This window comes from Dipteris shenzhenensis, chromosome 16 (assembly GCF_047967505.1).
Source record: "Dipteris shenzhenensis isolate YYH24624 ecotype China chromosome 16, Dip_SZ_1.0, whole genome shotgun sequence".
NCBI lineage: Eukaryota > Viridiplantae > Streptophyta > Polypodiopsida > Gleicheniales > Dipteridaceae > Dipteris > Dipteris shenzhenensis.
This window is the reverse complement of record NC_141611.1, coordinates 53,626,774-53,651,973: the sequence shown is the minus strand read 5'-3', so window position 1 is coordinate 53,651,973 and position 25,200 is coordinate 53,626,774. Positions and strand designations below refer to the sequence as shown.

Here is a 25,200-nt window from a genome sequence, read left to right as displayed (position 1 = left end):
CTGAATCTGAAACAGCCATACCTGAGCTGTTTTTCTTTTCTTTTGCAAGCCTTTTCCTGCATTCTGCTATGTGATGACCTGGCTTTTTGCAGTAGTGACAAAAAACCTTCTTCTTGGGCTTACTTGCATCATTTTTAGCCTTTTGTGAAGGCTGTCCTGACCCACTGGAAGGCTGATTTACTGATGTCTTTGCCTGTCCCTTTGTTTTTGATTTAAACTTTGAGAGCATGGCTTGTTCACCTGCACGTGAAGCCAAATTTTTCCTGGTCTGCTCTTCCTGAAGCAGAAGTCCTATCAACTCATGAAAAGTGAGAGGATTTGCACCCCCCCTCAATGATAAGTTCAGCGAGGTATGAAAGCTGAGATAAGACTCAGGTTGAGAATTCAGAGTGGTTGTAATCATCTCTGAATCAGGAATAATTTCATCTATATTTAACAATTGCTCTCTGAGATCCTGTAGCTTTGTGAGGTGGACTGACATGGAGTCACCCTCTTCCATATGTGTATTACTCAACTCTCTTTTCAAGAAAGATACCCTTGCATCATTCCGAGCTGCATACATGCTTTCCAAAATATCCCACGCTGCCTTGGAGGTCTTACATGACTAGATATGCGGAATGATAAATCTTTTCACTGAAAGAGAGATGCATGACAAACCCCAATTCTTCTGCTCTGGAGTAGTGACTGTAGCTGCACCAACAACTTGTCCTGCAGCTGCACCCTGTGCACGACCTCTTCCACCTCCTTGCTGGGGAGGGGTAGCAGGTGCAATATCTGCTGGTCGGATTTCATCCCCATTGACATAATCCCATAAATTGCGAGAAATCAGAATATTGCGTACCATGAAACTCCAGAGGGAGTAGTTGGTACCATCCAACTTGTCTTCCTGTGAAAGACCACCGAATTGGAAGTCATTCTGATTTTGATGGGCCATATTTGAGAAAGAGATTGAAGCAGATACAAAACTGAATTCCCTTATTGGGAATGAAATGCACAACTCCCAAAAAACACAGCCAAGCACGGGCTGTAAATGCAACTTAGATTTTTGTACTTGCACTGTCAGAAATCTGTCCAAGCATCAAAAACTCTCCAGAATCTGCCAAAAGTGCTGCAAAACACTCCAAGAAAGGCAATATGAATTGAAAACTCCGGAAATTGCTCTCCCAACACAAAAGCCCCAATTTGTGGCTTGAAATTACAACCAGAAAGGGGCAAATTTACTAAAAGTCCCAAATCTGCAATTTCTGAACAAAAGCCCCAAATTTCAAACTAGATCTGCAGATTGCAAAAGTCCCAAATTTCGAGTTGAAATTGAGCCAAATTTCACCCAAATAGCTAATCTCCTGCAAAAGCCCCAATTTCTTGGCCAATCCTTGCAATTTGCTTGCAATGTGTGCCAAATTTTTACAAAAGCCCCAAAATGGTAATGTGACTGCCAAAGCTCCAAATGTATTTCCAAAAATACAGCCAAACAATGGCTTCCTGCAAAGTTCCCAAATTGCTCTAAAGCAAAAACCTGCAAAGTAATCCTGCAAGAAAATCCTGCACAAAGTATAGACACCTACGAAGGGTACAATGCCAACGAAAGATTCAAGGGCCCAACTGTACGGACGACTGATGCCCAATAGTACAAATTTGCAGCAACAGTACGGATTGTACGGAAGATGCTCGAAACGAACTGCAGGTGTACGCATGAACTCAGGTGTACGGTGCCACACATGTGGTACGGACGAACTGTACGCAGCTGTACGAAACTGTACGGCTAACCGTACAATCTGGCGACGGGTTGTACGATCGACGATGTACAGTCGACGATGTACGGCTGGCGACAACGAGCCGTACGGAAGAGGCTGCAGGTTGTACGGCGCTGCAGTTGTATAGGCGACGATGGCTGTACAATGACGATGACGAATGGCAACGCAGGTGCTATCGGGGACTGTACAGAATCAGTCCGTACGAATTGTACGGACGGTGAACTGATGGAGCTGGAGCTTACGCGCTAGGCTGGAGCTGGAGGCGAGAAGCAAAGAGTAGGGTCAACCCGCTCTGATACCAAATGTGAGAGAATGGTGAGTGAGAGAGAGCAAGAGAGAGTGAAAGCTGGAAGCTTGGAAGTTGAAAGCTGAGTTGCAATAGAAGAGTGTAAAGAGTACAACACAATGAGTGAGAGATAAGGTTTTGTCCTAGTGACAAAACCTTAGTAGTCACTAACCATAGTTAGTGAACTAACTACGGTTAGGGGAAAAAACCTCTTAAAGAGGGAAAAGTGCCCCTAACTAGCTTATTATATTACATTGGTCACTGCTGAATTATATCTATAATTCTAACACACCCTGGATTTTTGTTAGTTCCTTTTGAGCTATTTTTTCCTTTTGATGAGGAGATCGTCTGGGCTGTCATGGCAATTTATGAGTGAGTTTCAAGCAGAGTCCGGACAGGATCTGGATGGATAGACGAGATCATGAGCACTGTCGGGGTCAAACAAGGGTGTTCATTATCACCTACCTTGTTTGGTCTCTACATTGATGAGGTCGAGACAGTGATGCAGACACAGGGAGGGGTAGGTTGCTCTCTTGCGAGCATGCTGATCCGGATATTGCTTTACGCAGATGACGTGGCTCTCATCTTCCTCAACAGAGGGGCTCCAGAGACACCTTGATGCACTATAGTCCTTCTGTGAGTCTCATGATTTGAAGGTCAACTTGGGTAAAACCAAGGTTATGATCTTCAATACATCTTGAGCCGTCATGCGCGAGGAGCAGTTCGCATTTGATGGGTCCCCTATTGAGACAGTTTCATCATACACTTATCTTGGGGTCGTCAGTGCTTCCGCTCTCACTTTCAGGATCCATGGACCAAAAGGTTGCTTTTTGACTCCTTGGTCCGTCCAACAGGGATGTATGGAAGTCCATGCTAGGGGCCAGACTTGTCGGATACAGAGTGGGCGAGGGTGGAGCGGCTATAGGTTCTCATGTTATCACGGATGATCTGTGGTAAGCCATCCATTCCTCACCAGATCATTCAGGCAGAGTTTGAGTCACCCCCATTACAGCTAGATGCTGCATTTCAGGTCGTTACGTGTCTATACTGAGTTAGGGAGTAGGGGAATTCAACTCCGCGCATAGCATGATACCATGGCTAGCACTGTCCTTTCTTATGGCACTTGTAGCAGGGGGGACCAGAGGTGCTGGTATGCACGCGCAGATAGATGGTTTGCGGGACTGGGGCTCGACATGGACAGACTACCCTTACCTTGCTAGTGAAGCGGTTACCTAGTGACAACATTGGGCTAGTAAGCATACTGACCCAACAACTTTTCAGACGAATTTCGTTTGGGCAGGGCAACATGTGTTACCGATCTTAAAGCCCGTTTTCTACCGCCGCAGTATATGCTTAACCTGGAGGATGAGTTTTCTCGTCTCTCCCAAAATGTACCTTTGTAAGACTAGAATATGTCCAATCATACAAATTTAGATTTATTTATTTATTTTTTTTCAAAAATATCACTTCATTAAGCATGAGAAAGAAAGAAAGAAAGAAAGAAAGAAAGAAAGTTTATTAAAGTCTTCGGAAGACCGATGGGTCTATGAGACTGTGAAAAACCTGATACAATGAGCTGTGGTAGTGGAGCTACTAAACTGCTAGGTGGACTTTGTCTTGCTCATCTTGAATCCGTGCTAACAAAAAATGAGCGACGATCTGATGAATAAACTGAAGGATAGCTGAATGGTCACACTTCCCATTATGCTTAACAAAATTGGGTGTGGACCGGGTGAGTGTTGTTACATTTGTTGAGATGATGAAGCTGTAGCGGTGATTGCTGCCATGCTTAAACTAGCCTGCATAGTGGCTAACATCTGTTTGTGCTGGAGAAGCATTGCCGCTTGGTCTAGTTTTTGTTGCCTATCTGCCTGGGCGAGCTTTGCACGTCGCAATGCCTCCTCATTTTGGCGTTCCTCACGCATCAGCAAAGAGCAGTTTTTCAAAATCTGTGGTTCCTCTTTCTTCCATTGGCTTTTCTAGCTCTTTTTCTTCTAGACGTTGTTTTCTCTGGTCCAACTGTCTTCTGCTTTCTTCTAGTTGGGTTGAATGTTCTTCAAGTTGCTGTAGGAGGACCTAATTCTGCTCTAGAAGATTCACCATCATTTCTGGAGCACTTGGCGAAAGCGTATCTTGTTGGTTGTCTTTCTTTACTTCATAGACTTCAAATCTGACAACTTTCCCCGACCCTTCCATGACGCTTAATTGTGTGTCCTTTTCGGATCTCAACACAACCATACACTCGCAATGTTGGAAGAGAGCATGGAAGCAACAGAAGATAAACACAATGAAAAGAATTGCTCATAGAATGAAGAACAATGAGAGCCATATGTAGGGCATCTCTACATGATCATTGACATCATCGATGACCTCTGATCAAAGGCCACCGAGCTCATCTACTCCCCTAGAATCTAGCCAACATCTAGATGGCATCTACCACCACCTAACAGTGCTTATGGGCACCTAACTGTGCCTCTAGCACACACACATAGAACCTAAGGTGTGCCTAGGGCATACACCTTGAGATATCCCATCAAACCCCCCCTCAAGGGAATGCCTCAGGCTATGTCAAGGATACATCTAGTCTCATAGTTTCTCATGCCATCTCATGGTGGTCAAGGATAAATCTATGGCTAGGATCTCATGCTAGCAAGCGTTCCCAAGGGTGTGAAGTCAAACAAAGGGATACATAAGACTCCCCAATGGTTATCTCCCCTGCATGTACATGCACACAATGTCTGCAGGAGGTACCATGGAGCTAAACACATACACATGGCCTACATCATATGGTGACCAGAGGTGTTTACAAAGATAAAGACACACACAAAACAAGGGGAGTACAAAATATCATAGATACCTTTGCATACTCATAATGGCTGCAAAAGTTTTAGAGTACTTTTTTTTTTGGAAACATGATTTGAGGAGGGCACCCTAGAAATAGAAATCTGCATTTCAGGACCATAGAAGCTCTAGCTTGTTCCACAATTCATGTGCAGTGGAACCAAAATCCAAGTGATGCATGACTCGATCAGCCAAGGTCAAACCGATGAGGACAATAGCTTTGCTGTTGTGATGCTTCCAGGTTATAATTTTGTCTTTTCCCCTTACTAAATTCCATACTCCTTCTTTGAGAAGCTGCAACTTGTTTTGCCAGATGAGGAAGTTCGGACCAAAAAATTTCTCCATAGTAGCAGATTGAGAAGACTCCATGAAATCTGAATATAGAACCTCAAGAACTGAAAAACAATTCATTTTGCAACACCTTGTGACAAATGTCGCAGCAAACAGATGCAGGTTTGGAAAAGCAGTTTCTTATCATTCGATGCAAGAACTAGGAAATGTCAAAATTGTCAAAATGCACCGCTCTATCTTGCAAATCCTTAGAGTTTGAAATAGGCTGATAGCTTCAGAGAATATTGTTGCCGAACATACACATCTCTCCTCCTAGTTGACCATAGAAAGAAAAGCAAGGGTGCTCTTCTTGCAAATACGAGCTCAGAGATACGCTTCCAATAGTGGAACCAATGTAGCAGGCCAACAATTTGTAGCAGAATGAAGTTCACCAATGGCCAACCCTTTAGAGCCGTCGCAATTGAGACCTGAATTATTGACTACTCTCTGCATCAAAGAAGCTTCAAGAGCTTCAACTTTGAGAGTATAAAACGACCATGAACAACGATGGTCGAGCACCAATAAACTCCTGCAAATCTTTATCAATTGAAACAGTCAAGGAAGAAAAAGAACACTCCCAATCAGAGAGTCCCTGAGAACCACGAGTGGTAGCCTGGAGTCTCCAAAGAATCTCAGCAAGTCTATCGCTTAATGTCGTCAGCACAGAGTAGATCAACAATAATAAACATTTTATTTTATGGAGAAAACAAGTGTGGAACAACAGCAGCAAGTGTTCCTAGAACAAATGTTTTTGGTGGGTACGAGCGGATCAGAATACGAAAGCCACGCTTCTGAGCTTCATCAATTATAGAAAAATTGTAAATGATGGATATTGCTACAGCACGACCAAGCCCTTGGCTAAACCTGCAATGACTTCAGGCAATAGCAGTAGGTAGAATACTGTGAACAGCATCCCAACCTCTCTATATCAGAATCAGTCTCTCACATTAGCAACCGGTTTATAGAACCTCTCCTAGCATCTTCTGAGACGTTCAACTATATGAAAATCTTCTACGGCAGCCTTCAAGCTATAGACATGAGAGGTTGTTCTTGTTGCAAATGGAAGAAACCCATCCGCTGACTCGAAGTAAGCTTATGTCAAGAGTGTTGCAAGACCAAAGACACACAGTGGAATATAGAGCTGAGGATGAGAGAGCTACAGACTTGGCAAGAGAAAGAAGAGGGAGAGAGCCACGAGAAGAATGACATCGAGCTCAAGGAGGATAGAACCGCTCTGATACCATGTTGGAAGAGAGCATGGAAGCAACAAAAGATAGACACAATGAAAAGAAGTGCTCATAGAATGAAGAACAATGAGAGCCATATGTAGGGCATCTCTACATGATCACTGACATCGTCGATGACCTCTGACCAAAGGCCACCGAGCTCATCTACTCCCCTAGAATCTAGCCAACATCTAGATGGCATCTTCCACCACCTAAGAGCTTATGGGCACCTAACTGTGCCTCTAACACACACACATAGAACCTAAGGTGTGCCTGGGGCATACACCTTGAGATATCCCATCACGCAATAGTCAAGCTGGGTACAGACCGAAGCTCTAATACCAATGTGACATGCAACGGTAATCTGACCATGTAATCACAGCAAGACCTTCTTTAAACCTTTAGCGAGGAATTAGCGTTATGCACCATAGAGAGAGAAAGGAGATGAGGGTAGAGATAGAATGGAGTCGACAACCGATTGGGTCCCTGTACCCACTAAGAGCCCCCTCCCCGAATGAGGGGAGAATTTTCTTTATACTGGAGAACTGAAAGATACTAATAACAGTCTTCGAGCGAGCACAGAAATGTTCTTTTGAAGAGTACACTGGTACACGTATTGCAGACCCAAAGACCTGAGAGGCAACACCAACCAATACCGACACCTTGATGCTGTCCACACTGACAATGTAAGGCACTACTGCAAGGCAAGGAAGAGGTGGTGCTGTCCACTGGGATGCAGGGTTACTGCGTGAGTGAGAGAGTGAAAGCTTTGAGTATTAGAATCTAAGAGAGAGTTGAGAGATGACTGAAATATAGAGCTGAGAAGTGAGCTGTGCAAAACTGTAAAAGAGAACTGTAAAGAGCTGCTGAAACAGTACCCAAACCTTAGTACGTTTGCCGGTCCAAATCCCGGACTGTTGTGCTACGTAGACACCTTGTAGGAGGGCTGAACTGAGGCCACAAGCTGAGGCTGATCAGAGGCCAAACTCTGGAAGTGTCAGGGCTGCACAAGAGGGGCTGAAGGGGAGCTGTTTGGAGTGCTGAAGGCTGGAGGACTGGATGAGGAATGAGGGCATGGAGGCCCCCTATTTATACGGGCTGGAGGGTATGAGGAGTTGACATCATCGACCCGTACCACTTGCTCTTCCACCTGCTCTCATAGGCAAAGATCGAGGGCTGTATCCATTGCTTCCACTTCACAAGGCCCAGAGGAGTAGGATCCTCTCTTATCTTCATCTGAGGCTGACACTCAGGAGTCAGAGGAGACAGATGATAGCATGGATGCTGATGATGTTGAGGAGTGATTCTTGGAGCATGCATGATGCTTGTCAAATTTTTGGATCCGATATATCATATGGATCATGTTTTGTATTGGCTACAACATAGACTATAGTACTTATTTTTAGGATTTTGTCATGTCACATGTGACATGGATTATGTTTTGTATTCACTTTTATGAGGCTTCAGCCTAGGCCCCAAACTACTTGTCATTTATGATCTATCATCTATGGTAATTGATGTAGCGTGTGAGGCTTTGCTGAACTTTGAATTCTTTGAAGCTGTAAGTTATTGTGAAATTTGAAGATGTATGTACTATCTTTCAACTTTGTAATGTATGCCATAGTCACATATGTAATAATAATAACTATAACTATAACTATAACTATATATATACATATACATATACATACGTATACATATATCTATACAGATACATATATCTATACATATACATATACATATATATATGTACATATATGTATATGTATATACATATATATACATATATATATGTACATATATGTACATATATGTACATATATATACATGTACATGTACATATATATATATATACATATATGTGTATATGTACATATATGTACATATATGTACATATATGTACATGTACATATATATATACATATATGTGTATATGTACATATATGTATATATATATGTACATGTACATATATGTACATATATGTACATATATGTACATATATGTATATATATATATATGTACATGTACATGTATATATATACATGTACATATATATACATGTACATATATATATATACATGTACATATATATATATGTACATGTACATGTATATATATACATGTACATATATGTGTATGTACATGTACATGTACATGTATATATATACATGTACATATATATATATATGTACATGTACATGTATATATATACATGTACATATATATACATGTACATGTACATGTATATATATACATGTACATATATATACATGTACATGTACATATATATATATATATACATATATGTACATGTACATATATATATACATATATGTACATATATATGTACATGTACATATATGTAGATATATATATATATGTACATATATGTATATATATATATATGTACATGTACATGTATATATATACATATATGTACATATATGTACATATATGTATATATGTACATGTACATGTATATATATACATATATGTACATATATGTACATATATGTATATATATATATGTACATGTACATGTATATATATACATGTATATATATGTATATGTACATGTACATGTACATGTATATATATACATGTACATATATATATATGTACATGTACATGTATATATATACATGTATATATATACATGTACATGTACATATACATATATGTATATATATATATGTACATGTACATGTATGTATATATATGTACATGTACATGTACATGTATATATATACATGTACATATATATACATGTACATGTACATGTATATATATACATGTACATATATATACATGTACATGTACATATATATATATATACATATATGTACATGTACATATATATATATATACATATATGTACATATATGTATATATACATATATGTACATGTACATATATATATATATACATATATGTACATATATGTATATATATATATATGTACATGTACATGTATATATATACATATATGTACATATATGTATATATACATATGTACATGCACATATATGTATATATATGTATATGTACATATATGTACATATATGTGTGTGTACATATATGTACATATATATACATGTACATATATGTACATATATATATATATATATGTATATGTACATATATGTATATATATGTACATATATGTACATATACATATATATATATATGTATGTATGTATACATATATATATATATATGTACATATACATATACATACATATGTACATATATGTACATATATATACATATGTACATATATATACATATAGATATACATGTACATATATATATATATATATATATGTATATATATACATGTACATATATATATATATATATATATATATATATATGTAGATGTATATGTGTACATATATATATCTATACATACATATATATATATGTATATGTGTACATATATATATCTATACATACATATATATATATGTATATGTGCACATTTATATATATGTATACATACATATATATATATATGTATATGTGTACATTTATATATATGTATATGTACATTTATATATATGTATATGTACATATACATATGTATATATACATATATGTGCATATACATATACATATGTATATATACATATATTTACATATACATATACATAGCATGGTATAAAGAAAAGAGGGACGAAGTTCTTCAGCTACCCATTGAGAGGTATAGGGAGGACGGAAGGATTCGAACCTCCGAATGACCGGACCAAAACCCGTAGCGCTTGTATCTGGACAGTCGGGGAAGAGCCACTTTCCCAACCCAAAAAAAAGTACTGAAGCCACTCGCCGGGCTTTTGCTCCCAGCTGAGAACCCCAGTTGTTCAATCAGTACATAATATATGTACATGTACATATATATATGTACATATATTATGTACATATATATATACATATATATGTATATGTACATATATATATACATATACATATGTATCTGTATATATATATATACATATCTATATGTACATATATGTATATGTATATATGTACATATATGTACATATATGTACATATATATATATATGTATATGTATATGTACATAAATGTACATATACATATACATATGTATATGTATATATATATATATGTGTGTGTGTGTGTGTGTGTGTGTATATATATATACACATATACATATATATATATGTACATATATGTATATGTATATACATATAAAATTAATCTTAAAACCGAAATTCCGTTTCCACCGTTTTTTCTCGTTTCCGTTTTCCATTTCTGAAACTCATGGGAACTATGGTTTCCGTGCTCTATGCGGGGAGTTCCAGTCAGAGGTTCATAGGTGGACACACGGGCAAGGCCTTCTCTCTCTCTCTCTCTCTCTCTCTCCCTCATGCTCTCACGGATAATTCGGGGGAAACCATTTGTACCACATCCAATCATTCAGGCCGAGTTTGGTGCTTCTCCACTCCAGCTAGATGCAGCCTGGCAGACGATCACATATCTACACCGGGTTAGAGGGACTGCACATTAGGGAGACAGAGGTTGCCATGGTTAGCTCTCGATTCCTCCATGAGGTTGGCAGCAGAGGGAGACGAGCGATGTTGGTATGCATGGACTCACAGATGGTTTGTGAGACTAGGGTTTCACATCGATAGGATACCTTCTTTTCAGTACAGTTTAGATGCCCCTCCGGTACTCCCACCCACCATCCCAATCGGGACACACACCAACCAGGTCATTCGAGAGGATCTCCTGCAGCTACACACCTTTAGGACCTGGTTGGAGCCGAGGGAGCTTCCAGTGAAGCTGAGTTTCTATAGAGATCACTGTCTTTGTATTTCGGAGGAGGGATTCATCACACCACCGGGGTACATTGAGCTTCATATGCCTCACACACCACAGATCTTCATCGAACAGTTCAGGTATCATCACACCGCCTCCGCATAGAGAACGGGAGAGGAGAGGGGATCCCTAGGGAGCATCGCATATGCATATTGTGCGACTGTCAGGAGGTTGAGTCGGAGGAGCATTTTATTTTCAGGTGCCCAGTGTACTACGAGATCCGAGGCCGCTACCAGTGTCTCTTAAGAGACGGCTCTGGGCTCCTTTCTAGATTCTTCGCCTACCCAGATCAGAGATGCCTCACGGCCTTCATTCACGAGGGGTTCTGACACAGAGAGCACTTACTCAGGCGACGGGCTTGGCCACACCATCAGAGATCTCTCAGAGCAGGATCACAGAGTTCTTCTCATCGAGTGACATTTATCATCCAGTCTCTAGCCGTAGACGTGACAGAGACCCCGACCCAACGATCGCAGAACGCTACACGAGACGTTGAAGGGACACAGAGATTACTCTGGGGGACCTCCCGTCATTGTTTAGACCCGGGATACGTTCCACGGGAGTCACGGTGGCTCTGGTCTTGCGTCGAGCCTCCTCCAGGAGATCGAGACGCACGGGACCCCTTGACGGATGCCAACGCCCCATCATCGGCTATGCACCAGCCAGGGCGACATGACATACGGAGGATTACGTTCCGCTCCAGTCTTTTTTCTTTTCACTATCATACCCAGATGTATTTGATTATGTATGATCAGACTTAGGATTCAGCACGGGTGATGATGCTCGTTTTAGTATTCACACTTACTGGGATTTGTATCAGTTTTTCTTTTAGTCTCATAGACCCATCGGTCTTCCAAAAACTCTAATAAAATTTCTTTCTTTCTTTCTCTCTCTCTCTCTCTCTCTCCCTGGGAGCCTTGGCTATTTATTGTGAGGCCTTAAATTAAACAAAATCCATCGGTTTCTTCACAAGCTACGAGGAGACACATGAGATTTGAGAGTAGGGGAGTGCCTTTGGCTTCCACTGGATACCGTGGGGCCAAACAACGAGATACCTCGAGTGCTAGGTGGGTATTGATATTATAACAGAGGAGCAGATCACCTTGGTTCTTGAGAGTGCTCAGCGCAAGCTTCTCTACTGGAGCTCGTCCAAACTCTCCCTAGTGGGCCGTGCCTTAGTAGCAAATGAGGTCTTTCTTACCATGGCTTGGTACATGGCCTCGTAATGGTGCTTTCATAGAGGGTGCATTGGACAGCTCTGACACTTGGTTCGGAATTTCCTTTGGGCGAGGAACACCAAAGCTCGGGTCGCTTGGCAGACGGTGGTTATGGCATTGGGAGGCTTGGGTATCATTGATCCGGAGATGCAGAGTAGAGCCCTCTTGGGCAAGTTGGTGGTGCGCAGCCTCACCCCTGGTACAGAGCCCTGGAAGCTCATCTTACAGCGAGGGCTTCTCAGTAATAGCCCACACACTGGGGGGAAGTGGCAACATTCACACATATAGATCTTCTCAAAGGCCCCCTTACGAGGAAGGGTTCCCCTAGGATGAGGAGCCTCCGTAGGGTCTGGTAGAGATTAGTAGGGGGGCTCATCCATGCTCAGCCCTATTTGCAGAGAAGAGTTCGAGCGCCAGCCTCTCATTTGGCACCCAGAGATCAGGATCAGGATGGACGTACGCTCGGACAGTGGGCTCACATTGGATGCGCATAGTGAAACAGTGGCCTGGCTTGCTCCTTTGGCAGATGGAGCAGATTACTCATGGAGACAGAGGCGAGGCTTGGAGCCATAGCACATATGCGAGGGGTAGGGCAACGGATGAGGGAGATTGACCTAGCCATCCCTGAGTCTTGGGAGGGACTCTGCATGTGGATGGACAACAGTTGGTTGGGTCAGTTTTCTCGGACTGGGGTTCCTTTGAGGATGATGATTTAGCAAGACAGCAAGCAGCATGGTTTCTCCTGTGTAGGGTCTGGAGACCTACTTCAAGCACTTAGTGAGAGAGACCCAGAGATGGACGGTAGCCTGGATGGGATTCATTGGTAGATGATCAAAGTTGTGGGCCGATTGGGGAAGGAGTGGCACATTGATCCTCCCAGGATCCCATAGCAGGATGCCCCAAGATGGTGCCTTTGGATTTGGGAAGGTAGGCCCGTGAGGGAGGTCCAGTGGGATCCGGGAGAGTGGTTCTGGCCTTCCAAGATCGGCCTCACTGAGCAGGTTGCCTTCTTTTTCGATACTAGTGGGATTGGTAGGAGGCTTTAGAGGACTCTTCGACATGGACCCCTTCGAGGGAGAGGCATTGGGTGGCCCAGAGGGTGCCTCAGGACGTTCCAGGTTTTGGATGTGCCTATGGTCCAGTTTGCGGTTGAGGAAGATCTTCTACTTGTTTTAGTTGGCCGCCCACGGAGGCTTGCCCATAGGCCTATGGCTAGAGCAGATGCAGGTGGAGGGGCAGTGTCACTGTTGCTCTACTGGTGTTCTGGAGACGATCCCTCACTGTCTTTGGAGCTGTCATAGCACAGAGAGGATCTAGATGGGAGCCCTCAAGATTATGACACGCATGCAGTGCTTTCAGAGAGACTTCACCTAGGGGATGGTGGCCTCCTAACTGAGGGAGGTCACGCGTTCTAGATTGATGAGGTCTCTCCAGCCTACTAGATATAGGGTCAGAGCATTCAGAGGATAGAGCTCCATGAGGCAGTCCCTCCTGATAGCCGGGATCCTCATTCCCCTTCGAAGGATAGCGTATGGGAGGTAGTAGCCCGTATCACGGCGTGGAACATTTTGGTTGCTCATTGTAGTCTGGTGATGGGTGAGCATCCGGTTCCACCCTCAGCCACCTTGGTCGCCATCTGGCAGGATATCATCTACACCCTGCGCTCCATCTGCAAGGCTTGGCCTGCAGAGATTTTCTACATCTTCGATCCGCGAGGGATTCGCTGGTTGTATAGTCCCCACACTTGGCTGTTAGCCCTTGTACCAAAGATTGCCTAGGTAGTGAACTGGGTTTCTCTGGAACAGGTTGGTTTTCTTCTTTGAGCCTTTATCGGTTTTTCCATACTCAGCACCTTCGGGGCTGCTGTTTTGTATGGAGTTTTTCAAGCATTAAAAGAAGGTTTCTTTCTTTCAAAAAAAAAAAGGTCCTCGATGACGGGTGGATAGGGCGGAGTATTCGTGGGATCCTTTGGTTGCGTCTTGCTGGAGCAGAGTACCACTCCTTCTCCCTTCATGTTGCGTTGATGCTGGTTGTGTATTTTCAGAAACAATACTCGACAAATGGCATGGGGCCAAGGCCGCTGATGACAATACTAGTGCCATAGTTGCTATTTTTATATGGATATATTTTCAGTGGATTGGCATGTGTCTACTTGAGAGAGAGAGTAATCAAGGCACTCATTTTGTTAATAAAACTATGACCAGTCTCTCGCAAAAGTAAACACATTTGTCTCAGATGCTCATGTGCCTATTAGCTCTAGCTAACGATCAGAGGGAATTGAGTCCACAGTGGGCCTGAATAGTCTTTAAGACATTGCATTTGTTGCATACGGGCTAAGGTATTTAGTTTTGCCCAACAGATCCCTAAAATTGTTGTTAATGGGGCATTTGAAAATGCCTAAATTGTACCTTTCTACAAGGTTGTGGTTTTTGTATCCTTTGATTTTGTGCTTCTTAAATGCGCTAGTCCTTCGCATTTTTCCATTCTCAACCACAGTCTAACCACCAAAAAACGGATTTCTTTCTAGTCATACAAGTGGTTGAAAATTTTTTTTTAATATTACTCAAACCCCATGTCAAATTTTCAAAAACTGAGGAAGCAATGTTTTCAAAGTCTCAATGTGCTATGAATTTGATGCTTTGTGAACCTTTGTTGGTTTTGTTGTAGAAGATGTTTTCCTGGAGACATTTTATTTTATGGTTTTTTCAAATGCCCCTTGAACGCATGTTTGTGGCACATCAGATGACATACATGGCAAATTAGATACCCAAGTATTGAAGGATGCAGCATACTCAGAAGCCTTAACCTGAACTTTTCTTAATGCAATTCAACAGTGGATGTGAAAATACTTGATATTTTCAAGCTTCATCCGACTTGTACCCTCTAACCTTGATTTTTCAGGTCCTCGTTGGATGTGATGGCATTGGATCTGTCGTGGCAAGATGGATGGGATTTCAAGATCCACGTTATGTTGGATATACTGCAATACGAGGATTAGCTGTGTACAAAGAGGGGCATGAATTAAAGGCTGCAGCAAGGCAAATACTAGGGCGGGGTGTCCGTGCAGGCCTGTTGCCTATAGATTCAAATAGAGTATACTGGTTTGTTGTCTTCAATAGTCCTTCAGGTTCGTGCATTTCACTGTGTCTGGTTTCAAAACCTCAAGTTCTGCTTTCAGTCACAGATTGTTTACCTTGACCTAAAACACACCTGAGTCTAAAACATCAAACATCAAGTTAAACCCCATTGTTTACACTGTAATGTTCTCATGTGCATGCATGCATGTATGAAAGTGCATTTTGCTGGAAAACTTTTCACATTCATGAAGTTTGACAGGCACTTGAGTTTTCAAAGCTGTGGTGAAAAGTTAAATAATTATAAATAGTTCCTATGGTTAGATCTGTGTAGGAAGTGATATGAGTTCTTAGGCATGCACAAGGTTTGTGTGGAGTGCTGCGTATCAATTACTCTTGTTAATACAGGGAAGCTTTTGCAAAAAGCGTAATTAAATGTGGACAAACATACAGGAGACAAATCGGCTTCATGGAGGAACTCGTTTTTGTTGATTCTATATGCTCAAATGGATCATAGACCCTGCTAAAAATTTAAGGATGTCCAGCCTTGGGCTAAAGGAAGGATTATCAATGGCATAAGTTCTAGCGGCCTGTCAGCCCGATTGGTGAGATCAATGGGAGGGGCTAAAAAATGTCCTTAAAGATTTGGCCTTCAATATTTCAGAATCCCTTAGATTAATCACAGATTTTTTAAGAGCAAGTTGACCAATTAGATTACAAACAGCTATGTCTTTCATCATGTCAACCATATTGGGGGCTTTTATTGGAGAGAGGCTTGTACCTTTTGGAGAGAGGCTTGTACTTTTTGGAGAATTGATCAGTGCAGAAGGATGCTGATAGAAAATGAGATGATCAGCTTTGACCATTGAGATATTGCTACTTTAAGTTATGGCAAAAGTAGGGATTGGCCTTAAACTGGTAGGTGCTCAAATCTTATGCCCAGTATAGACACAAAGAGTCAGTTTTAACTTTTCATGAGGTTGATACTGAACTTTCATGAGCAGCTAAGAGGAAGCCACATGGCTTGATCTGGATCTTGAGAAGTGAATCTTTGTTCAAGGAACTCTGTGTAGTCGGTGCACTAGTTCAAGTTGGAATCAAGAAAAGTTTGCCTTGTTTTTGTGGGGAATCATATAGAAGCTATCACGGATGTCTGGCAGATTTTATGGTTTATTCATGGAGCGAATTTTCTAAGTGTTCATGCCTTGGCTGGGGTTTCATGAGGAATCATGTTGCAGTTGTCACTGGGAAGATAGCTAGAGTTCTATAATATAATAAGAATTTGTTATGCATTGTCATAGGCATCTACATCCAGTGAGCATCTGCCTGGCCTAAGCCAGGGCTTCCTCCTAAGGGCAGAAGGTCTGCCACATGGGCAGACACTAGCCAGGAACAGCAGGCACTCCAAGTGGAACTGTCACATGGGCAGCCAGGTGGACTGCAGCATGGACAGGCAAGTCAGAAAAGGAGCAGTTCCAGGAGAAATTGGATGCTCTAAGTTAGCCATTTATAGGAGATCTGGTTGGACAAAAAATGATGCACATTGACCAGATCTTAAGGCCAATTGGCTAGATTGGGTGTTGTGGGGGGGGAGGCTGGTGGGGCTTCCTAGGCCCTAGGTTAAGGCAACTTACAAAGCTTAAATTGATTAAACAAAATGTCAACTAATGAATTTGGTTTTTCAGATGCTTGGATTACAAGATTTCCTCCTTGTATAGATTAGCCCACAACTAGTGCGTATTAGAGGGGTTAGGAAAACAAGATTTCAGATTTTCAAAAGGGTTGCGCTCTTTGCGCCTTTCTTGTACTTATTAGTGGTTGAAGCCATGAGCCTCTTTCTGAAATCTCAGATATATATTTTTTCGGGTGAGACTTTCCCCCAGGCAGGATGAGGAGCTGCTGGATATTGAGCTTGCAGTTGACAATGCTGTTTTTTTGGATGCCACTCCCCAGACTCTTATCAGCCTTTGGATTTATTTTGCATTGTACAAGTGCACATATTAATTGGAATAAGTCCAATGGATTTCGGATTTGTGAGGAGGACACCCGAGATTGGGGGGCTGATTTTGGTTTCACATGGATTCAAAGGGTGTCCCCATCAGATATTTGGACTGTCAGGTCTGTGTGGGCATTTCTCTCTCACAATAGCTCGCTCCTATGTTGAAGAGCATCAGTAGGAAACTCCTGTTTTTGTTCAGCTAGACTTGAATTTGCTTGTAGAGTGGTAGTTGTCAACCACTTACTATTGGACACACCTCTTCAGCTACAATTTTATCATCTTGCTTTGCTTAAGAACTTGGTGGTTTGGCCTTCTATTGTGTTCTAGATTATGCATGCCTATGATTTTCATAGTATGCTCCACTTTCAATGTGTACCTTGCAAGAAAATATGCTCTAATATACAATATTTACCAAATTGTTTCAACATTCTCTTTCAACTAATAGATGGCTCAGTAGATGCTAGAGCCAAGTGGCTTGGGAGATGGATTCTCCCAACGTAGGCAGGTGGCCGTAATACCATTGATGCTGACCTATGGTGCAGCGCTTTGCTTTCCAAGTTTGTGGTGAAGGGACTTATGCCAAGACAGGAGCCTAGAAAGATATCTTTATTCAATGCATTCGGTCTTGTACCCCTACCTTAGGTGCTGATTGGATGTCCGCTGGATAGCATTAGTTGGATCTTTATGTCTGCACACCTTAGGTTCTCTTCTTCCTCCCTTATCACTGTCATTTTGAAAGCTTGGGGAAACTTCAAGATTTCTGGCGGAGATTCCTTGAGCGTAGGTCTCCATCACCCCTCACCGACACGAGAGTCTGGCACACGTATGCACACCATCTTTATGATGTCCCACACCAGCCCACTCGAGATCTCATACACACACCTCGCCCCACCACTTGCATGTTGTTCACCAGAGGGGCAGTCAAGGACGTGACATTGAAACTGCACAATGGCCGAGCTAAGGATCACGAGGGCCTAGGCACTGAGTTTATCGCATATGGGATCGACACGTTAGCCCCGATCCTAGCAAAGCTATTCAATGACGTTGTTTGCCTTGGCTTCCCCCGCACTTGGATACTCAACACCATCACCCCCAGGAGATCCCATGGACCCGAGTAACTACAGGACTATCATGATTGGACGTGTGATGTCCAAGATCTATGTAGCTGTATTGGATGCATCGATCAGTCTGTTCGCAAAGATGAGAGGGCTCAGAGCAGAGGGTCAGGGCAGTTTCAGGCGAGACCACGGGACTTTGGATCACATACTCACACTTAGGAGTGTCATTGAGGAGGCCAGATCATGGAAGGAGAGGGTATATTGCTGCTTTGTGGATTTTCGCAAAGCCTTTGACACAATACCTCGAGCTTGTCTCATCACACGCCTACAGACACTGGGATTTGATCAGGAGATTATCTGGGCAGTCATGGCACTTTATGAGAGTGTCTTAGGCCGAGTTCGGACAGGCGTAGGTTGGACAGATGAGATCTTGAGTACCATAGGGGTCAAACAGGGTTATCCCTTATCACCAACCCTGTTTGGCCTCTACATTGATGAGCTTGAGACTTTCATGGGGGCGTTCGGAGGGACTGGTTGCTCACTTGCCGGGATAATCATCAGGATTCTTCTTTATGCAGATGACGTGGCGCTCTTGTCGTCCACATCGGAGGGGCTCCAACGACACCTGGATGCACTGCAGGCTTTTTGTTTTTCGCATGATTTGGAGGTCAACCTTGGCAAGACGAAGGTCATGATCTTTAACACCTCTCGAGCAAACAAGCAACGGAAGCAGTTGACTTTCGGTGACTCACCAGTTGAGAGATCGTATCCTCATACACTTACTTGGGGGTCATCTTCTCCGGCCCGATCTTCACGATGAGACCAGTGATGCAGGGCCGACTGAGTAGGGGATACGCCTCACTGGATCGGCTAGAGAGACAATGCTTCCCCTCCCACTTCCAGGACCCTTGTACCAAGGCTCTTCTCTTCGACTCCTTGGTCCGACCTGCCGGTATGTATGGCAGCCCTTGTTGGGGGCCTGACATGTCAGAGATAGAGTGGACACGGGTGGAGCGCCTGCAGATCCTCATGCTCTCACGGATGATTCGGGGGAAACCGTATGTACCACATCACATCATTCAGGCCGAGTTTGGTGCTTCTCTACTCCAGCTAGATGCAGTCTTTCAGACCATCACATATCTACAACTGGTTAGATTATATGGGGACTGCACATTAGGGAGATAAAGGTTGCCATGGTTGGCTCTCGATTCCTCCATGAGGTTGGTAGCAGAGGGAGACGAGCGATGCTGGTATGCATGGACTCACAGATGGTTTGTGAGACTAGGGTTTCACATCGATAGGATAGTTCCTTTTCAATACAGTTTAGATGTCCCTCCTGGATTCCCACGCACCATCCCGATCGGGCCACACACCAACCAGGTCGTTTGAGAGGATCTCCTGCAGCTACACACCTTTAGGACCTGGTTGGAGCCGAGGGAGCTTCCAGCGAAACTGAGTTTCTACAAAGATTACTGTGTTCGTATTTTGGAGGAGGGATTCATCACACCACCGGGGTACACTGAGCTTCATATGAGTCATCCAACATCGGATGTGGACACGGTGAGGTCAGAGGGTCCATTTTCATCCTATGCACCTCGTTGCATTAGTGAAGGAGCAAAATAAGGTCCATGTGTTCGATCGAGCTCAAAATACGCACAGGTCCTAAACCCTATGCTTTCCATACTTCTGTAAATTTTGACACAGACACGCGTCACTGATTTTTACGCATGCGAGCTAGTGTCAGATGAGATCGAGGGGGAGGAGCTCGAGGAGACGAGAGCACTATGGATCAGTAGTAGTGAGAACCGTCATCACCACGATATGGCTGGACGAGAGACACAGAGACCCCACACGACACGTGGGGCGATTAGAGCACGCACGATTGAGGTTTGACCTATCTCAGCCCTCCTCAGAGGGGAACACCAGAGACGAGGCATTACTCTTGATGTAGCCCATCGGATACAGAGATCCAAAAGAGCGCGCCCCCCGCCACCCTGGGAGACAGCTCGACAAACACAGATACGGGAGCTCTTTGCATCACATCAGAGGGCCATCAGGGAGCTAGGCTATATAGAGCCTCCACATGTACTTGGAGCTCTGGTTCTAATCAGTTGATTGCTCTTTTTTCCTACTATATTTTGTACTAGTTGTACTAGTTTTTTGCATTCTTAGCACTTAGCACTCAGCAAGGGCCTTCGCGAGCCCTTTGCTTCAGCCCACAGTGGCTTGCATGGGTTACATATATCTTGTATCTTGTCTCATAGACCGGCGAGGTCTCCTGAAGACGTTAATACACCTTTCTTTCTTTCTTTCTTTATTTGTGCCTCAGACTTTTAATGAGAGGGACAGATCTTCTTCTTCCGTTTCCATTTCGGCGGGAGCCGGAAACTCTGTTTCTTCCGTTTCTGTTTCGGCTGGCAACTATGGTTGTTGGGCTCATGCCGAATCTCAGGTTTAATGTGGAATTGAAGAATCCTCGTTAGCTTATGGATTACATTGGTCACTGCCTAGAGTTATGGCAATAATTCTTACACCCCCCTGCAATGCCAATGTGATGATGTACAAGGAAGTGATCAATCACGAAAAGGAGATAAGTTCAGGGGAAAGGCCTCAAACTTCTCACGTGGAAGTGCTTTGGTGAAGATGTCTGCAACATTGTCATGTGTTGATACATAGATCACATTGATCTCCCCTGCATATGCAACTTCTCAATTCTTACACCCCCCTGCAATGCCAATGTGATGATGTACAAGGAAGTGATCAATCACGAAAAGGAGATAAGTTCAGGGGAAAGGCCTCAAACCTCTCACGTGGAAGTGCTTTGGTGAAGATGTCTCAACATTGTCATGTGTTGATACATAGATCACATTGATCTCCCCTGCATATGTAACTTCTCTCTGACATAATGATAATGAATCTCAATGTGCTTCGCGCGAGCATGAAACACATGATTCTTTGCCACTGCTATAGCACTCTGACTATCAGTGAGAATTGGAGAAGGACCCTCCAATAAGAGACGAAGATCAGCAAACAAACGTCACAGTCAAACACATTCAACTGTCGTTGTGAAAGCTGCCCTGTACTCAGCTTCACATGAGGAAGTAGCCACTGTAGATTGCTTCTTGCTCAGCCAAGAAATGCAACCTTTGCCCAAAAAGAAACAATTACCACTAGTGGACTGCCTGGTATCATAGTCTCCAACCCAATCTGAATCACTATAAGCATGCATCTGCAATTCACCCCCCCTGGGAAACATCAAGCCATAAGACTTTGTGCCTTGCAAATAATGAAAGATGCGTTTTACAGCCTGCCAAAGTGTTCTCTTTGGGCTGTGCATATATCTGCTTACCTGAGATATTGCATACTGAAGATTGGGCCGTGTATTGCACAAGTATATGAGGCATCCGACAGCCTGGCTGTAAAGTGTGACATCCACTGATTCACCCTCATCATACATAGTAAGCTTCAGCCCTAGCTCCATGGAAGTGGCTATAGGCTTACAATCATGCATGTTGAACCTATCCAAGAGCTTCTCAACATACTTGGATTGAGACAAAACGATGCCACGCTTGTCTTGTATAAACTGGATCCCCAAATAAAAATTTAACATGCCCAAATCTGTCATGTCAAATTCAGCGTTCAACTCAACTTTGAAATCTGCAATTATTTCCTCATTTGACCTTCCGAGCAACATGTCATCTACATAAAGAATAATGACTAAAATATCTCCCCCATCCTTCTTGATGTAGAGGGTGCTTTTCGTGGGACTATTATGTAACCCCTTACCTGCCAAGAATGCATCAATCTTGGCATACCATGCACGTGGGGCTTGTTTCAGCCCATATAAAGCTTTGTTAAGCTTGCAAACCTGAAGTGCATTGCCAGAAAGTTCAAATCCATGAGGTGGTTTGACATAAATTTCTTCTTGCAAGTCCCCATTAAGGAAAGCTGTTTTTATGTCCAACTGGTCGCTTGAAGTTACTGTATATCTTTCAAGAAGGTAATTACCTGGATAATGTTTTGATAATTTACATTTTGTTTGAATATTGCTTTGAGAATGTGACAGCAATAAATCAAGAACCTATTAAAAACCAAAATTTTGATTCAAAATCAATTTATACATCTTTGAGATAATAAATAAATTTAATCTACATATTATCTACTAACATGTAATACTTCTCCCCCTCCACAACATAGTGCAAGAGCCTGTCCTCCCCTCATCTTGAAATCGTGAAAGCTGCAAACAGATAAGATGGATACAAAGTAGTGTGGAGTATGAGATTGAGATCTACGATTTTCTAGAAGAAGTTGGGGTCTAAATCGGTAGGAGAGAGGGTCGAAAACTCAGAATACGACAAGCGACCTATATTTGTTGTGAGAAGTGTAGGAAAGCTGATGTTTTTGAGCAGCAAAGGAAGGTTTTGAGTGTCTTGGGATTGGAAGAAGGGTGATGCTCTTACTTTGAACCAGACCGGAGTCTTCCTTGTGTATGAGAGCCTCTTTTGATCGTTGTTCTTGTTTGCAGAAGCGGAAATTAATAGTGTGGGTTGTAGATGTCTTGATGGTTGCAAGGTGCATTGATGAAATATATGAGCTGCCAGTCCGTTTCTAGATTTCATCTAAAGAGACAAAAACCCTGCTATTTGAGAGTATTACATGATTTCCAACTCAATACAAGGCCTTGTTCAATACCCCTCGACTCGTACCATGAGATGGACCATGATGAGTTAGAATGTGCAGGGATCTCATGATCATCCCAAGCAGTAGTCGCAACATGTGAATCTTCTTCAAGAGTTGTAGAGGACCCTAGCAGGGATTTCAATGGACATCCTTATGTTTTAGGAATAGATGTTTCTTGACATTTGTAGATATGAAACATCCTACTAGGCAAAGGCACAATGCTTTGGTAATTGATTGTGGCATTGGAGTGGAGGAAATTGTATTTGGTTGAGTCCAGCCCTTGAACCTGAGTTGCTTGCCTAAGGAGATCTCATGGATGAATGAGCAGTTGCAATGGGCTTGAGACTATGTGTATTTAGCTCCTTGCGTTAAGGATCGCTTGTGGATAACAAAGAGGACCTTGTCGATACCAACTTATCAGAAGGTAGACTCATGGATGGTTGGAGTTGAAAAGCTTGAGTTTAGTAGAGGACAAGCTTAGGTGGGCTAGTCTCTCCTACATAATGGGGATTTTGGGAACAGTTTATGTTGTTCATCAAAGGCAGATACCCATGACAGAGCTACAATTCACTAGAATGTAGGGGAAGCTCATTTGCGCAGCGTTAACATGACGGGCTGCTAGAGAAGTTTGTTCCAATTCTATGTAGGAGATTGGACCATGGAGAGGGGAGGAGCCACATGCATCTTAGCAGCCATGCCAATGTTAGATCACTCTTCATCATCTTGTGGTTGGGATAAACCCACACTAGAGACTATTTCAAAGAGGAATGAGGGTCTCAGATGACCTCTACTTGGAATAGGACATCCGAGTGGTCATCTCACAAAACATGATGGAACCTAGAGGATATCCATCCCATTGGATGGGTGGGACGAATGGTAGTAGAGGCCACCCAAGGGAGCTATACACCACTATAGGAGAAAGAAAAGAAAGAAAGAAATTTTATTAGTGTCTTCGAAAGACCGATGGGTCGCTGATACAAATCACAGCAGTAAGGGTGGAGCTACTGAAACGAGCATCATCACCCATGCTGAATCCTAAGTCTGATCATACATAATCAAATACATCTCGATGTAACAATGAAAAGAAAAGGACTAGAGTGGAGCGGAATCCTCCATATGTCATGTTGCCGTGGCGAGTGCATAGCTGATGATGGGACGCTGGTGCTCGTCAAGGGGTGCTGTGCGTCTCGGTCTCCTGGACGAGACTCGACGCAAGACCAAAGCCACTGTGACTCCCATGGGACGTATCCCGGGTCTAAACAATGACGGGAGGTCCCCTAGAGTGATCTGTGTGTCCCCTCGATGTCTCGTGTGTCGTGCTGCGATTGTCGGTCGGGTCGGGGTCTCTGTCATGTCTGCGGCTAGAGATTGGACGATCAATGCTCTGAGAGGTGTCTGATGATGTGGCCAAGCCTCGTCGCCTGAGTAAGTGCTCTCCGTGTTGGACCCCCTCGTGAATGAAGGCCGCGAGGCATCTTTGATCTCGGTAGGGGAGGAATCTGGAAAGGAGCCCGGAGCTATCTCTGAGGAGGCAGTGGTAGCGACTGCGGATCTCGTAGTACACTGGGCACTTGAAAATAAAATGCTCCTCCGACTCGACCTCGTGACAATCGCACAATATGCATAAGCGATGCTTCCTAGGAATCCCCTCTGCTCAGCCGCTCTCTATGCAGAGGCGGTGTGATGATACCCGAAACTGTCCGATGGAGATTCGTAGTGAGTGAGGCATATGAAGCTCAATGTACCCCGGTGGTGTGATGAATCCCTCCTCTGAAATACGAAGATAGTAATCTCTATAGAAACTCAACTTCACTGGAAGCTCCCTCGGCTCCAACCAGGTCCTAAAGGTGTGTAGCTGCAGGAGATCCTCTTGAATGACCTGGTTGGTGTGTGG

The 25,200-nt window shown here is 43.0% G+C and overlaps 1 protein-coding gene across 1 annotated transcript in view; it reads left to right on the top strand.

Moving 5' to 3' along the window:
* Positions 1-25,200, top strand: part of LOC147893132 (monooxygenase 2-like) — an 87,086-nt gene that overhangs the window by 26,243 nt on the left and 35,643 nt on the right. The window contains exon 5 of the mRNA XM_087387595.1: positions 15,397-15,622. Coding sequence (XP_087243721.1) covers positions 15,397-15,622 — 226 coding nt within the window. The remainder of the gene's footprint in view (positions 1-15,396; positions 15,623-25,200) is intronic.